This window comes from Scleropages formosus, chromosome 10 (genome assembly GCF_900964775.1).
Source record: "Scleropages formosus chromosome 10, fSclFor1.1, whole genome shotgun sequence".
Taxonomy (NCBI): domain Eukaryota; kingdom Metazoa; phylum Chordata; class Actinopteri; order Osteoglossiformes; family Osteoglossidae; genus Scleropages; species Scleropages formosus.
The window spans coordinates 13,847,105-13,864,134 of record NC_041815.1 but is presented as its reverse complement, the minus strand read 5'-3'; the positions used below and the strand labels follow the sequence as shown (position 1 = coordinate 13,864,134).

Genomic DNA, 17,030 nt, shown 5'->3' with positions numbered 1-17,030 from the left:
CCCAATACACGCACAGATACGTTTTCTGCCTACTGATGTTTCCATCTTCTCAACCCCAGTAAAAGGGGTACGGGGGACTTCTGTTTAAAATGAAAAAAAAATTCACCACAGATGCAGAAACTCAGTACCATTTACAGTGGGTTTATACTGTAGATATAACTGTGCTCTGTATTGAAAACAAACTGCAAGTTTCCTCTGATGAATAATTTAATCCTGAAATACAGCAGCTTCCTGTCAAGCTGCCGCTTGTTTTAGTCATGCCACGGCAATCTAATCACTGACACTGCTCATGCAGCACGCATCTGTGACGCAATGTCACTTTAAGAGAACGGGTTCCAGCCTTTGCTCTAATCCTTTTGTACATTTACTGGGAAAACAAAAAATAAACAATGCATAAAAATGTTCAGGTTTCATGTATGCAACCCAAACCCAGTTACGACTGATTTATGGCATGGGTCAGTTGCCTCTGTAAATAGACTACGTAGGAGTCACTTTTCACTCCTGTGGGACGGGAATTAAATCCTTTCAGATGTTTTTTGCAAGAAAACATCTGGATGAAAGCAGGAGATGCCAAGTTTTCAAAGGAAAATGGAGCTCTTCCAGGATTTCTGAAAAGAGTTCAACAGCAAACTGAAAGGCTCATAAGACAAAAAGATCCAATTTTTTACATCGTATTTTCCTTTACCTATCAAGAAGGCAAGGTAACAGTGCCTCCCAGTGAAGAGGTGAGCTGGACATGCAGCCAAATAGGAGTGTTTGAGAAAAGCATGCAGATACCCTGAGATGTGTCTCTCTTCCCTCCACTCTCCTGCGAAGGGAGCCAAGTTGGCAGGATGGGGTGCTGTTGAGTGGCAACACGTTCTGCCTGCTGCGCTCCTGCTCACTATGGTACTCTGCTAGAAACAACCAACCTTGTCAGCCTGGCCCCCCCACACTCCTCTTTAGTCATTTCACTGCAGTTCTCTTACAGACTGCACTTCTACAACTATAACTAACTGTTTCTTGCCACATTCAAATGCACTTACATGCTGGTAGTGTAGTGGTTAGAGCTATGGCCTTTGGACCCAAAGCTTGCAGGTTCAAATCCAACCTCCAGCTGTAGTGGCCTTCAGCAAGGTACATACCCTAAATTACTCTAGTAAAAATTACCCAGCTATATACACGGATAAATAATTCTAAGTAGCTTAATGTAAGTTTACTAGGAGAAAAGCATCAACTAAAAGAATAAACGTAAATCAGACAATATGAATGAGTGGCTCCATTTTGTTTTCCTTTCTTGGCAGAACTGAAGAACACTTAGATATTTACAGTGCCTACAGCCTTCAATGCAGATATTCACTGCAGACATCTGCACAAAAAAAATACTGCTGACAGAAAGTTATGTAAAAACTAAATTGCTAGAGAGGAGAGTTCAGAGAATCAGCCTACATGTTTTGAACCAGGCCTCTGAACGAAGTACAGGTAAGAGTACACACACATCAATGTACCTGGGAGATCACAGGACACCGTCCGACAGCTGACCAGCACCATCGAACACCTTGACACCTGCTGCTTTTATAACCTCATAAAAAGACAGTAGCATGTTCGAGGGCTGATGGCATTCTTACTCAGCTGGGAACAGTGGCTTTTACATGCTGCCCTGCAGCTGTGTTGGAGCAAATGGACTTTTGAGCTCTAAAGGCAGAAGTGCTTGTTCTCTGTAAAGGTCAGCTGTGGTAGCGTTATGGCTGCCTTCAGCACCAAGCCACACCAAGGGCTTGTATTAAAGCTTCATACCAGCCACCAGTCCCCCTCCAAACCGCAGTCAGCTGAAATTCCTCCAACAGAGCCACATTTACCAGGGTTCCCTTCCATTTATGTAGTTTTCTTTAAGGTGACAGGTCAGGTTGTCAGCAGCAATTGACCAGCTGCAGCCTTTTGATCCTCATCTGTTTCTCTTAATGCAGAAATCTAGATGACAAGCTGAAACCCAAATCTAAAGCCTGGGACTATTTGTTCAAGCAGTGTTCGAGTTTCAAATGATAGACACTGCAAGCCTTACACTCCACGCCGATCTTGAAAAAGACTGGAGCCCTGTTGATATGTCACCATAACACTGGTGAACTTTATATAAAGTGTAACCTTTGGATGGAAACTGGAAGCAAGGGAGCCATTAAATACCAGGCAGGAGGAGACTTCAGACCATTCTGGTGATCCAGCTCATCACCCTGTCTGTAACATTCAGAGTACATTCAGATAACCAAATTTGAAATATGAATTCAAGCAAGCAACTTTTTTTAAACATATTTTACCATTTCATCCATCATCCATGCATTAATATAAGTACCTCCTAAGTCTGGAAATGATCAGAAATTTGGCAGGAAGGACTTAATTTCTTTTACAAATCATTAGGACAGGTTTATTAGCCTTGCATAACTAGAACTGAGAAAGAGAACAAAGGACAGGCATGGTCAGTACCAAGCCTAGGGCTCCTGGACACACATCTTATACTGATGGGAAGGCATTTCAGAGCTTGTGAACCCAAGCAAAAGACAAGCCGTTGACAGATGTTCCTGCAAACACCGAAACGTTAAAGATCTAAACCTACAGAGCAACAACGCAAACCAGACGATGCACCTTTGAGGTGGGTTCAGCTAGACATCCAGTGATGGTCCACACTGCACCTGGTTGTGGTGCTTATGTAGCAAATGCTTGGAAAATCAATTGAGGAGATTACAACATTTGACAGGAGAAACATCGAGGGCTCTCAGGACAAAAATGTTAAAGCGTTAATATTCTACCGCCTTCGGCTGACAATCGCTGTCACATCGAATTGTTCAGGGTCACACACTTATCCCTGGTGCGGGGCGTTATTCTGCAACTGCAGGGTTCTGACGCCAATCCCCTCAACCCTAAACTCACCCCCACTGTTCGCTAACCTTTCCACCCTGAATTGCCCGAGCTTAAATGAGCTGCTTTGCTCAGAGCCTAACACGAAGCACAAATCTGTGCTGCAGTGTTAGAGAGATCATGCGGAAACTATTCCCGAAGGAGGAATAACTCTTCCTGCACAAGGACAAAATAGATGAGAACATTCGAGAGGCCACTATATTTGCCTAATTCATCAGAGAGAACCTAGACCAGCTTGGGCTAACAAATACTGCAAAAGCAAATAAGGAATAAATTTACAGGAAGGAAAAAAAAAAAAAAAAAAAAAAGGTTTTTCCATCAGGTTTTTGGAAAGAAGCTGTTGCTTGTTTCTTTTGAACTTAAAGAACCAGACAGACAAGAGGCAGGACTGACAGAGATACGCTGAAAGACATAATGTCCTCCATTTGTGACCATGTGCCTGTTCATACAGGCCATCACTCCACCACCTGCCAGCAACTGGCAGCCAGGGTCATGGAAACCGCAAACGCCGACAAGCCACACTTTCTGCAAAGAGGACACAACTCACCTCTGCCTGGAAACTCTTGAGCAAAGGGGCCACCTGCTTGCGCAGATCCTGCAAAAGAGAGACAAAACAAGGTCTTTAGGTTGACAACACAGAGAAGGAATGGACAACACCTCTCAGAGGGAAGGAATAGGAATCACAGACAATAACCCTCAACCATCTGAACACACAAACTGGCACCTGACTGGTGAGACTGGGCCACTACTGATGGAAGTACAGCCGTTTCTATTTAGCTTGCATTACCATTTCTAGTTAATTTTATATATGTACCTGTGTGCATGCATATATATATATAGACACACAAACACACACACACACACACACACACACACGGTGTGTATAGGAAAGTGCTGAACAGAAAAATTAATCTGAAAGAAAAATAATGGCCCCCAGGGGAAGCTTGTTCTCAGCAAAGGGGGGGCATACATTCGTCCTACCCTTGGCTGTGAGCACAGAGGACGACCCAAACTAAAAAGATACACAAGGACACCACCTGCATCTCGCTGTCCCCATTTGCTCACAAAAGTGTGCAGTAGGAACTCTGTGTTCAGAAGCTCTGATCCCAAAGAGCCTTGCCCTGTTCAGAGAGCCATATCTCAATGGCCCTGAACACATCTGGTGTCTGCTTCATAGACAAGAACTACTTTGTCTTTCATTGTTACTCATTTTTGCTATTTAATAATTCTTTCTTGTGGAATTCCACAGATAACAAACGACATTGCTACATTAAAATGCAGAAGACTGATCTGAATATGGCTGGTGGCTCTATATCAGGCCTCGTCTTATTCTTCACATCTCTCTGCAGACATACAGCTCCAGCATCCACAACTCTAACAGTGTCTAATTATTTGGATCATTAAAATGCACTAAATAATGGCTGTATATAAATCTCTGTACATAAATCTGCTTGAGCATGAGCAACGCATGGCTGTAATGAGGCTTGTGACAGCAGGCCGCCCAACACCAGGCAATCAAATGGCCTGTTAGCTGCACTCTTCTGTCACCTACGCTGACGGGGACCACACACACTTCAGTCTGGCCCGTTCGATTTAAGAAAGCCTGCTGGGAAGAAGCAGAGATGGGTCCAAATCAGGCAGCAACTGACAAGTGTCATGTCACTGCATTGCTCACTCTAGCGAAGTCCAGGAGATGGCATGAACCACACTAGCATGGAAACTTCTAAATCTTGGTGGTTCCCACCTCAGTGCCAATGCCAGATATCTACACTCCAAGTGGAGCACACGTATAGCAAAACTTCAATAAAAGGATGCTTGTGACAGCAGCCACCATACCGATAACCTGGCCAGGAAAACACTTCCAAACATTGGTCAGGATTCTTTCCACCAGTGAGATCATCACGATCTGCAAAGCGGAAGACTTTATACCCCATTGGAACCCAAGCCTCTAAAACAAGGTGGATGGCATTAAAATGGAAAGGTATCTAAACACAGTGATGAACAGGATGAGCATGGAGAAAGAAAAACAGACAAGTCTAAGCTGTGGACTGCTGAGGCTGGCTGACCACAGTACAACCTCAAAGCCTGTCTGAAGATGCTGATGGCCGCATTGGTCCTACTAAGACTTTCTTTCCTTGACAGACTGTGGAATCCAGCCAGGAGGGCCCAGCGAAGGGACATTGGTCCAGGAGTGCTGTGCCGTTGCTGAACAGAGAAAAAGGTCTGAGTCGCAGGAGAATATGAAAGATCAGTACACCGCAAATACATCTCTCATCCGTCCTTTCCTATCTAACGGAACACCCTCTGCACGTTCCGCTCCAGTGAGATACACAGGCTAAAAATACCCAGGCTGCCTCTGACTCTTGTCCCCAGCCCAGGATGAGGGGCCAAAGGAGGTGTGTGTGAGGCAGTGGAGGAACGAGATGGGGTAAGAGAGCTGCTGCTCGCTCCAGTACCGTAGACACGCTCACTGCTCAGGGCTGCTCCACTAATGGAGGGCTGAGTGCCTCTCTCCTTGTTGAAGTGCGCTCAGCCTTGCAGTTTTTATCAAGTGGAACAATCAAGGCTGCCCTGAAGGGTTGAACCCCATGTGCAGCCATGTGGGCTTTCGCACCCCCTCCACACCTTTTCTCCCCCATTACCTCAACTCTGTAATACTACTGCGATTCCAGAAGGAGGCCGCCTTGAATCGGTTCCTAGCTCTGCTAAGTCAAGCCTTGGCAGAGAGGCCAGACACAGGCCCCACAGCACTGTGGGCATGGGCACGGGCACCCACACACACTTGCCCTGCCTCCTTCAGTGGAGCACACAGAAGGGGTGTTGAGCAGCCACAGGAGAACCCCACAGCAACAAGGGTCTCTCAAAAAGAGTGACAGTAGCAGAACTGGGACCCAGACTCAGACACTCCAGTGAGGCACTAAAGCGTAGCCCCGAGTGGAAGTGATGACCACTCAAGGCAACGGCAGCACTGACTCACCATGTAGCACAAGGGGAAGGAAGCGGAGAGGTGCCTTGTTTCCTGTGTAAGAGCACCAACACAGTGCCCACCTTCCATCAGCAACCTTATTCTTTTCTCCAGTATTGCCTATAAATGGAGAATGGAGCGAGAAACTTGGCGTCGAGTGCATCTAGCCAGAAAGGCACATCTTTAATATTCCTTAACCACTACGCCACCTGCTGCGTAACAAGTACTGTAACTGCTGCTGCCAGATCCAGAATGAGCTATTGTTACACACCAGGGCAACAGCAGGCCCCACGCACGGGGAGTTACGCCATCTCACTCCCGCTGTACGCACGCAGAAACGGCACAGTGTGGAATTCCACACCATTAGCCAGAAACGTGGCACTTCCTCCACCACGTTGTGCAGCGGAGCCCACACACGCATAGCGTTTTCACAGAGCAGCAAAGCAGACATGTGCGAGCTGCCAGCGATTGCCAGGCTCGTGCCAGCGAGCCCTTTAATGGGTCGTGACAGGGAGGGGAGTGCGGACGGCTGGCACGCAAGACGAGCACCAGGCGGATGCCGCCTCCACAAGACGCCTTGTAAACCCTTTGGAGCATCCCTCCGTCTTAGAGCGTGCGCAATATTGGTGGCAACACACCATCCGTATTGAGCCATGCTGTTAAGCTTAAGCCGCTACCGTTGGTAAAATGCTGACTACATTGTAAATAAAGGAATTCTGTTAGCCTCATGAGTGACAACAAATGAAACGCAAGCTGAGGCATACAGTGAAGTTTGAAAGCGGAACAACAAACAAGGGCAGCAAAAGACAGGGAAAATTCTTCAGCTGCAATTAGTCCAGATGAGCAGGTCCGCCTGGCAGCCAGCTATTGAGAGGCTATTTATAGGGTCCGCTTCAGGACAAAAACCTGCGACGCAGCCGTGCGCATCGTGCGGAGGGGGAGGGGAACAGGCAGATATGGCGAACAGTTCTGCTCCTCCCTCCAGGACAGGAGACAGGAGGACCACCACCGGAGCAAAGCACTTCCTCGCCGCACAAACCTGCACCACAGTAAGCCCGGGTTTTACGTTATTAGTCATTGTTGTTAACACAGATGCCATTATTCAGCTGCTTGGCAGACATTTCCATGCAAAATAGCTTATTGTTTTAGATGCTGGCTGCTCATTCAGCTGGATAGCTACTGAAGCATTTCAGTTTAAAGTCCCGTTTTGCAGGAGTACAGGAGTTTACCCTGAACGGGTCCGGATGAGATCTTTGGACTCAAAGTTGGTACCCGTGACAGGTTAGACCACCTGGTACTGGGATCAAGGGGAGAAAAGTCTTGTCACGGTGGATTTGGTCAGCCGTCACACTCAGCTCGTTGCTTTACAAACCCACATATCATCGGCTGCAACATATAGTGCACTGCTTCATCGAATCCCTCCACAAACACTGCAGAGGAATTTTTCACCACAAAAAATGGGCGCTGTAGTGACAACACCCATTGGCCTGCAACCTAAATATTGCTGACTTCAGTCTTGCTTCTGCATAGTTTCCTTGGTCAAGGTACTTACTCTGACATACTACAGTAAATCTGAATAACTGTCCTTATGCCGATTCAACAAATCAGTAAATCAATGTAAATTACAACCAAAACACAAAATAAAGCCTTTCCTACAGTTTGTCTGAATGCAATTGACAGTGGTTGTCAAAACGTCTCAAAAGCATTTGGAAAGGTTTCAATGGAAACACACAGATTTACATAACACATACCTTTCACAAAAGCGTTGAGCCAACAAACCACTCGCCTCTCTACCTTACAGTGTAACTGTGAAAAATAACCGCAAGAGGGAACTCAGCCGCTTCTTTGGGTTTTTGTGCTGATCTTGGTTTACGTGAAAAAAGTGAAAACTAAGCTAGGATTGCATATCCCACATCTCAAAGCACACCAACGCTTGAGTGCCAGCATCACCATCGACCTAGTCCTCCATCTCTCTCTTACAAACACACAGGGAATGGGAAGCCTAACGTGCACGGCCAGCTCTGTGACGGGCATTTGGGGAAACGAGTGTCGGTGAAACACTGTGCTCCATCAGTGGGGAGCGTTGGCCTGTAACGGTGAGGAGAACAAACAGAGCAAACACATTAGCGTCACTGCTTGGGTCCACGCATGGCTGCGTTCGCAGACTGTGACTCATCCCCATCGAGGAGCTGGCCTTGGAGGAGCCCACAGGGGAATGGCGCAACGGACAACCTGCTCTTTTTCCTCCCTCTGACCCGAGTCCCTCGTGTACGGTCGTTTCAGACCGTTTCCTCCTTCTCCTTTGACCAAGAAGTGGTGCCTACATCACTCATACACAATCCCACAGCAGCCATACACCTCTCTGCATCTCAGTTTTGGGTAGAGCTTCATATCCAGCAAAGCTCCATTAAAGATTAGAAAGTTGCTTTTAACAAGTACCTTGTAAGAAAGGAAAGAAAAATAAATTTGCTTCTCATACCAGCACATGGATCGTTGCAGGTGAATAACCACTGTGACTGGTGCGTGGAAAATATGGCCAAATTTTGCCCACTAGCAGAAACAATATTATCGTTCATAATAATGGTGTAAATGCTGCATTCAGCAAAGTGAAAATTCCATTACCGCCATAAGCAAACAGTAATCATACTGAGTCACCAAATTCCCTCACAACAAAAATACTGACATGCTGTGTTGTGGGGGGCGATGAAAGTGCTGACCGACCCCTCGATGGCGCTCTGTGAGTACTTTCCAAACATGGATAGTATCTTGCAATTTTGCAATCCTCTGGTTCGGTCTACGCCACCGTGGCTGTGCAACAGTTGTGGTGTGTTCGGAACGAAGCGAGTTCGGAGCCAACGAAACAACCCTGACCTTGAACTCTGATACCTTACACTTCATTGGAAAAACGGAAAGGCCTGTGAGATTACGAGTCCCCGCTGGTGGAGGAGGATTTGCAGATCCTGTGAAAAATTCCTGCATTAAACCTTGACACTGGTGCTGGGTTTCTACTTGCCTTGGTGTGCATACGTTAGTTCCCCCAACGACAGCGATCAAGAACTGCTTAGAAACCTATTTAGTGCACGTCGCTCCAAGGAACACAAACTTTCTTTTTGGTGCCGCAGTCTCCGAACAATCTCCTGTATTTCAATGAGTCGAGTTTGTTGCTCAACGTGCTGTTTCTGTCCGTTAGTTAATGACGCTCGTGAAATGGAGATTACCACTTTAAAGCTGAAGTATAGTTTCATATCATCAAAAAAGTATAAACAAGAATGACTGGGATGTGTGCATGCAAAATATGGCAGCACTGCACACAGAAGGCCCTCTAGAGTGTGCGGAGATACCGGTTAAGTCAGTCTCCCCAGAGACATGCCTGTTTGTACAAGTGAGACCACACTCGGGTGAGAACAGGCCGCAGCGACAAGGGGCCAACGGAGGCCCCAGGGACGGTGAGCCAAGATGGGGACGCCATGAAGCGGAGAAGGCGCCAGAAGAGGCAGACTAACAACCAGCGTTCTCAAAGCGCTGCATGAGGATGTTTTCTGGGATGCCAGACAGAGCCAGAACCCATCTCTTTCCCTTACTCACCATAGCCATGTCTGTGTTGTACGTTTCTCACTTTGCTCGGGGTAAGAGTTTCCAGAATCCTGCCAAATATGCATGACAGCACTGAAACATCTCTGCAGAGACTACGGGGCACAAAATGCTTCACAACAAGGGTCATCCAAGTGGATGTGCCACCAAGCCTCTGCACCGGGGTTGTTTATCCCACCGGGGAACTTTCTGCTCCCATTAACTCATTTTCATGGCCATTTCTTGGCCTCATTTTGTACATTTTTTTGGCACTTCAGACCTGCACCCTACATTTTGCTGCATCTGATTCTCCTGTTCAAAGCCCACATTTGTGTCTGCCCTAACCAGATTCTTTGTTCCAAAGGTAAAACTATACTCATTAAAAAGACAGACCTGACCAGTTGTGAGAAAAAACATGAGGGGATCTGAATTACAGGCACACACTCATGAGAGCCATAGCAAATGTGGCCTGTGTGTTGGCAGAAGAAACTCTGGGCTTTGTGAATTTAACAGAAGATCCCAAAAAAATTAACATGTTATCTCTGAAGAAAGTTCCCCTCATCATTTGAGTCCTGTAGGGCCACAATCCAAGGGATTTATTTCAATTGAAAGGAGAAAAGATTCATTGACATTCAATCAAAGTCCTTGCTTTAATTGAGGCTCTGAAGACTGAACAGCAAGAGAAATTCTGTCTGAGGTTTTACAGAACGCCACTTCAGACAGAATAACTAGCTGCTATTCATCTTGTTCTCAATCGTGACTCAAACCAGAGTCTGGTTTGGCGAATCAACCTGACTTCCTTTCCAAAACCTCTTGCAAATGTTTCACCAGAGAAAACTGACGACGCAAGCTCAGTGTAAAACCTGCACATGGATCAAATGTACGATGATGCAGAATCCAAACTGCTTCTCTACCGACAAACACGCAAGAGTGACATCAGGCAAAAAAGGCAACATATTCTCCTGTGCCAAAACAGGTTGTTGATTTATGCAGGAGAGATGGTCTGAAAGAAGCAGAAAATGCAGCATAGGTTTCATATACCATTGAGTCCAACACACAAGTCCGTAGACGCCCAAAAAATCTCTCAATCTGGTTTAAAGACAAAACCATGTCATCAGTGATGAAAACAAGCATTTAACCTGCAGAACCTGAACCATTGCTACTTCCCAGCAAGAATGCTGAGCTCCTTCACCTCTGGCTGCTTGCAGGTATGAGGCTTCAAAATTTAAATCATGTTGGTTCTTGCTGTGGGCCTTTATGTGATGAATGAGCCCTCTGTCCCTCAGAACTGCAGAACCCTTCCAGCATTGAAGAGTTTTCACAATTTATCTTTCAAACACATTTCCTTCCCAAGTTTGACACCTTTGTGAAGAGTCCTTCACCACTTGGTACTTTTTCATCTATTTTCCTTTTCATGTGTCACTTGCATAGGTAGCTGGTGGAATATGTGCGCTATAAGAACAAAAGTGCTGAAAAAAAGCTGTGCTTCAATAATAGCATGTACATACTGTATATATAAGCCCTCTATGTACTCTCAATTGCACATTCCTTTGGGGAAAAGCATCTACTACATTAATAAATGTAAACATACTATAAAATGCTATTCCGTGCAGTCCTCAAATTAAAAAGTTAAAGAACAATGAGGTTTTCAAATGTGCGAATGAAAAGCACCTGCACAGAGGCAAACATGCAAGCTAACCTGCATATACTTCCTCTCACTACATCAAGTCAGTAGCTCTGAGCACAACACACTCAAAGTTAGCTTTTTTCCAAGACTTGCATTTCACCATTTGTCTCATATCTTCAACATTGCTTCCTGGGAATCTTCTGAGCAGCAGACTAGGCAGGAGAACTTGGCCTGGTAAATACAATACTAAACTTTGGCACAGTAAGGTCTGTATCATCTCACTACTGACTTGCACTTTCAGAATGAAATTCTGAAATATTTTGATGAACACAGATTAACAACAGTAACAATCTTACACCCAATACTATTAATTTTCAGCCATAAGTAGGTCAACATGACTGTCAGGCTAACCAGAGCGTTGATAGAAGCAAGTGTTCCCAGACTTCAAGTTACTCAGATGTTCTTTTAGGACACAGAATTACATGTTAAATGCAAAGCCCTCCATTAGACAGTGCTAAAAGACTATAGGTAAGGGTGTTTCTGTTCACATGCCATGTGATGCCAACGTGTTGTGGACAATCGATTGGTATTAAAACTAACACCTCTTCTGAGCACTATGAGTCAAACAACGGTGGATCACTGCGGAAAACTTGTTGAACCAGTACGTCTGCGGTTTACAAAGCGAGTAGGAAAAACCTAAAGAAAGAAAACATCCTTGTGGAATCAAGGTGTGAAATTCTTGTAGAACAAGATATACATCCTTGTTGATGCCACAGTAACACTTGGCATGGTCCTTAATTCCCCAAATGTGTCAGCCCATTGTGGGATTCCTCTGTCTGTCCTGTCTGACTCACAAAAACATGTTTTGAGTATTATCATTATCTGGAGTATCACAAAAAAGTTTCTCCAAAAAAATGAATTAAAATATAGGGCTTGTAACAAAACCTGGCAGCAGATTCAAGAAACAAAGGTCAAAACCTTTTCTGTGGCATCTTGTGTCAACAGCCATCACTTATATGGGTGCATGCATGTGTCTTTTGGCATGGTTTTTATATCAGTGACAAAAAATATGAAATCCGAGTGATGAGACTTTGGAACTCTTCAAAATGTCCTAAAACAGTTTTCACAAAAAGACAAAATTGTGATCAGCATAAAGGAGTAAAGGAGAGGCTGGTGTGTGAATGTTGCTACAGATTGATAGCTGTTCCACTTGAGCCTTTCATCTGAACAGCAGGGTGGTAAACTGGAGTTTACAGGGCAGAGTGGAGGACCACAGAAGCAAGAAGAACTGGGGGAGATACCAGAGAAGACCAGCAAAGGAAGTCAGTCATGACAGCTGGAATGCTCTTTTGCAAGTATTCAGCCTTGCTGTAATGGAGGTCTGCAGAACCTCCAACAATAGCCCTGTTGGATGGAAAGTGACGGACATTTTACTGCCGAATCAGACAGAAAATCTTGAGCTGTCACGGCTGTCGCAGAGCTGAGAATAGAAGCGAGGGACCTCTTACTGGCTGGTAAGTGTCATCCTATACACCTTATACAGCTGTAGATAACCACAAAGTGGTGGCCACAGGTGATAAAAATGGGCTGTATAAACTCACTAAACTTCAGTGGTGCATTGTTACAGTAATTCTTAGCAATTGAGGATCTCTGACTCAGTAATCTAAAAGTCTCAAAGAAAGCAATCAAGGCTACTAGTGACAGACAGAAGTACAGGCTATTTAATGCATAAATCAGCTCAGATGGGTGTGAAGCATTGGGATCACTCAAATAGTGAAGGCAGACTGTTAGATGGGCTGCATTACATATCCCACTGATTTAGCCCAGCAGCCAGTAAAGCACATTCTCGTCTTTATGTCACAGCTTGTGTATTTTCTCCCAGGTAATGAAGAAAGGCTAAGGCCACCCCAAAACACCACATGGCCTTGCTTGGTGACCGTTTAACTGCTTCTCAGAGACAAAGAAACGGACCAGTAAGCCAATAAACCCTTCTTACCACACATTCTTCACCAGCACTACCTTGGCAGAAGACTCACATTAACAAGAACAGTAGGTCCAACTTCCAGGAGAGAGATTTACAGACAGTCCACCAGGAGGATCATTTAATCAGTACTTAAATGAGATATCATATCCACAGTCCTCAATAGACCAAAAAACACAGATTTAATATGCATGCATTTCTGGCAGTGCATAAATGGGAATCAAGTTTTTATCAAAGCCTGACTCGCTGGGGTAATCAAGATGGTCTGCCATGTACTAAACGATGCTGAGGTATTTCAGAAGCATACCGCCCACAGACGTGGAGTATCACACAGAGGACCATATAGACCATATGGGAGGAGGCCACTGTGGACTTACTGAAACAGATGAGAGAGGAGCTCATGGAAGATGGTCCCATTCCAACACAAAGTTGAAGAAGGGATGTATTTTTCTTAAAGACACTTGCTATCAAAGAAATGCACACCATGATGAAAATGGATTTCCCTCAAAGACCACAGTAGTGGTCGGACAGTGTGCTTGACAAATGGGGTACAGTTTTAAAAAAAAAAGTTTAAAATTTAAATGTTAAAAAAACAGCATCACAGAGGGAAGCATTTTCAAATGACACCAGTTGAACAAGAACATACAAAAAACCATACTCAAGGGGAATAAAGACATTTTTATTTCGCTTTTCTGCACATACTGATGCACTTTCCACTGCTACCATTGAACAGTACACTAAGGGTGCAAACAACTCAATCCCAAACCTTCCTTTAATCACTGCATTACCTCATGTCCCTGCTTACCTGCACCAGAATTCTTAATTGGATTATGGCAGGAGGGTGCAGTCAAAGGAAGAAAAAACAACCCAACCAACAAGTAAAGGTGGAGAGCAGCAGAAGCACCCCAAAATGGTGCCACGACTCAGGAGCGGTTCAGTCCCTTCATATTAGAGCAAAGCAGAAACAGGCTGGACATTCTTTCTTCACCCAGACACTCAGAGCCCCCCGCAGCTTGTCCTTTCGATCCAGGGCAGAAAAATTTGGATCAGGTTTCCCCAAACACCCCCCCACCCCCCAAATACAGTTCCCAAGATCCCAGGAAACAGAGCCTTCGAGCCAAAATCCCAGCACCATTCATTTAGTACTGACTTATTAAGCCGAAGCATAAATTGCAGAACTGGACATTTTTAAAGGAAAAGAGTCCTGATTTATTGGCGATCTGGAGACAATGCAGGTTTCTATTTTCCATTTATTCATCAAAACACAGCAGTGAAGAATTTGGGAGAACAGAGGACAAGAAATAAAACAAGGAGAGAAGGATCCAGAGACTGCTGTAACTGAAGGCCACAAGACTACACACTATTAATATTACATGGGCTCTAGCTTTACCTCCAGTATGTAAAAATAAAAGACCTACAAATAAAGCAACATGCATGAGCCATTCTGACACAAAAATTTAATATTAAAACATCTCTTATAAAATGTAAAACATTCTTACAGATTTCACTAATCTATCTCAACACAAAACCTGAAGGGTCTTAATGATAGCTGAACAGCACTATGACATTTCATAAGTCTGATCTAACAGTTGTGTTGTCTTCATTTATGAGAGAAGTCATCTTGAACAGTACATTCATGGGTGTAAAATATTCAGGCAAAAGCCACATTCAGGAGGTGGGACTGAAGCTCGCAAGCAAAAAAAAAAAAAAAAGAAAGCAAAGCCTCCTGATACTCTATGAAAAACTCAATTCAACTTGTGACGACTCCATATCTGGGAATGAATCATTGTGTGACTCATTGAGGCTGAATGTTCACATCAACAATGACAGTTTTATTCAGATAATCATTGTGTTTGAGGGTAAGACTCCAGTGTTATCTTGTACAATAAAAATATGACAAGGATATTAGTTCACCAAATGCTTCTCCTTGACAAAGGCAATAAGATGGAAAAAATAATGCACTAATATTACTGAAGTACAGTGAGACCGTAAGGTCCTAGGGAATTTGTGGATGTACAAGTTGGTATGTAAGTTAGCTTCAGCTAATAACTTGCACGGGGTGTCCAAAACTATCTGTAAAATGCACTGGTGGTATTTCACAGGCAGTGAATTATTGTTTGCTGGATGCTGAAAAACACTGCAGGTATGTCTGATAAGTTCCTTCAGAGGCTTTCATTCCTGTCGTCCCACGGCGTATGTTCCTTTTTGTTTTTATTGCCTTTTTTTTTTTTTTTTATTTAAACCACAACAAACAAATCCAGTTGGCTGAGATAGTTCGTATCACTTGAGGCCCACCTTTACTAGTGTAAACATCAGTGGTAGTTTCTATTTCTTTTTTGCCATGTACTCTCCAACAGTCCACCACTTGTGCCATCACCCCAACTGTTTCTGGCACCCATTAGTTAAATATGTTGACCTTCCTTCCATGTACTTCTACTCTACTCATTATTAAAATGCACTTCTTGATGATATGTAGCTTCTAATTTTCCTTGAATTTTTTCAGTGACATTAAGTAATACATCAGCCAGTAGGGAGGCAATAAACCCCAACTGCTGCTGTCATCATGGCCTATACTGTCAGGGGCCCTGTGCTGCTGTTCTGTAACGGCGACATTAAACATGTCTGTCTATGCCTTGTCGTATCAAAGGAAGACTGACTGCGCTAACCAGCAGAGGGGAACAGCAGACGCGATGCTCCAGGGCTGACTGGACTGCTGGTTCAGTCTGAATGGAGTGGCACCCACAATCCCACATCTCAGTCCACTTGGAAAGGTGAACAAAGACTGTTCTTAGAGAAGAGCTGAAGGATATGACAACAACTCCATGCTAGTGACCAACTACAGAGGTCACACACAACAAAGCAAATGATCTTTCCGATATGCACTACAATGACGACGATGATGATACTGGTGATAAACTGTACAAAAAGCCCTGGAACACCTGGTTGCTGAACAACACACATGCCAACGTCCCTGTGAAACAGCCATATAGAACAAAAAAAACGCAGAGCACATCATAATCTATCAGTACTTTCTTTCAAAAGGAAACATAAGGGATATAAGAACATAGCTCAGGTATTGCTGACAGTGCTTTATATTAATGGCTTCCAAATAATGGTGCGTATACACAACAGAAATGCTGTTTTACTGCAGCCACACAGTATCAGCAAAACTGAGTTCTAGTAAACAACAAAAAAAGTTTACACCAGGAGCTGATTTAAAAAAAAAAAAAAAACACCGAGGTGACAGTATAACTGCCTAAGAGGTGCCCTCTCCAACCAAACAAACACACATAAACACACACTGAGGGGTAAGGCTGAGAAGGATCTTACCTCTGGTGTGTTCTTCTTGAACTCACGGCTCTGGTCGATGAGCTTCTTTCGTGACTGCTCGCTCTCATCCTGTCGATTGGCCAACACTGTGGCAGTGGCGTCCAGCTCCCTCTGAGGGGTATAACATGGGGAAACGTTACTAATGGCTGATTATGGGGCAAGCATCTCTCACACTAAATATTCAAAAGTGTCTCAATATTTTCAACTCGGAACATCAGGCTGTTCACAGCTCTCTGCAAAACAGACCCCCCAGCGCCACAGCACATTGGAGATCTTGGTTGTCGGTCACAAGAGTCTAATGGCCAGGGACTGCTCAGGACCGTTGCACCCTGCTGTACCGTGCCACAGATGCAGACAAAGCCAGAAACTTCATGACCCAGGAGCAGCACATAGCTCAGTGCAGCAACTGGTTTCTGAGAACCAAATGCACGAATGAGTCAATCAGGTCCCCAGACAGACATCATAAGCAAAAAGCTGCTAGGCTTAACATCCTGAACCAGCCAGTCGAGCTGCCTATGAAGCCATTTGTACTAGAGCTATTAGAAAACTGTCTCAAGTTTCTGGAATCAGATGACTTGTTTAGGATGACACTGAACACAGGATTAGCTGCATAGTAAGTGACAAAGTGTCTGCCTATTGGAACAAAAACACTGAAGACACCAGCAGTT

At 44.5% G+C, this 17,030-nt stretch overlaps 1 protein-coding gene across 4 annotated transcripts in view; it reads right to left on the bottom strand.

The window, feature by feature from the left end:
• The window catches only part of LOC108922449 (protein CASP-like), a 93,850-nt gene that overhangs the window by 55,496 nt on the left and 21,324 nt on the right, over nucleotides 1-17,030 (bottom strand). For all 4 annotated transcript variants that reach the window (XM_018732572.2, XM_018732570.2, XM_018732571.2 and 1 more), the window contains exons 2-3: nucleotides 16,363-16,473; nucleotides 3,437-3,484 (exon numbers count right to left, since the gene is read on the bottom strand). In XM_018732572.2, coding sequence (XP_018588088.1) covers nucleotides 3,437-3,484; nucleotides 16,363-16,473 — 159 coding nt within the window. The remainder of the gene's footprint in view (nucleotides 1-3,436; nucleotides 3,485-16,362; nucleotides 16,474-17,030) is intronic.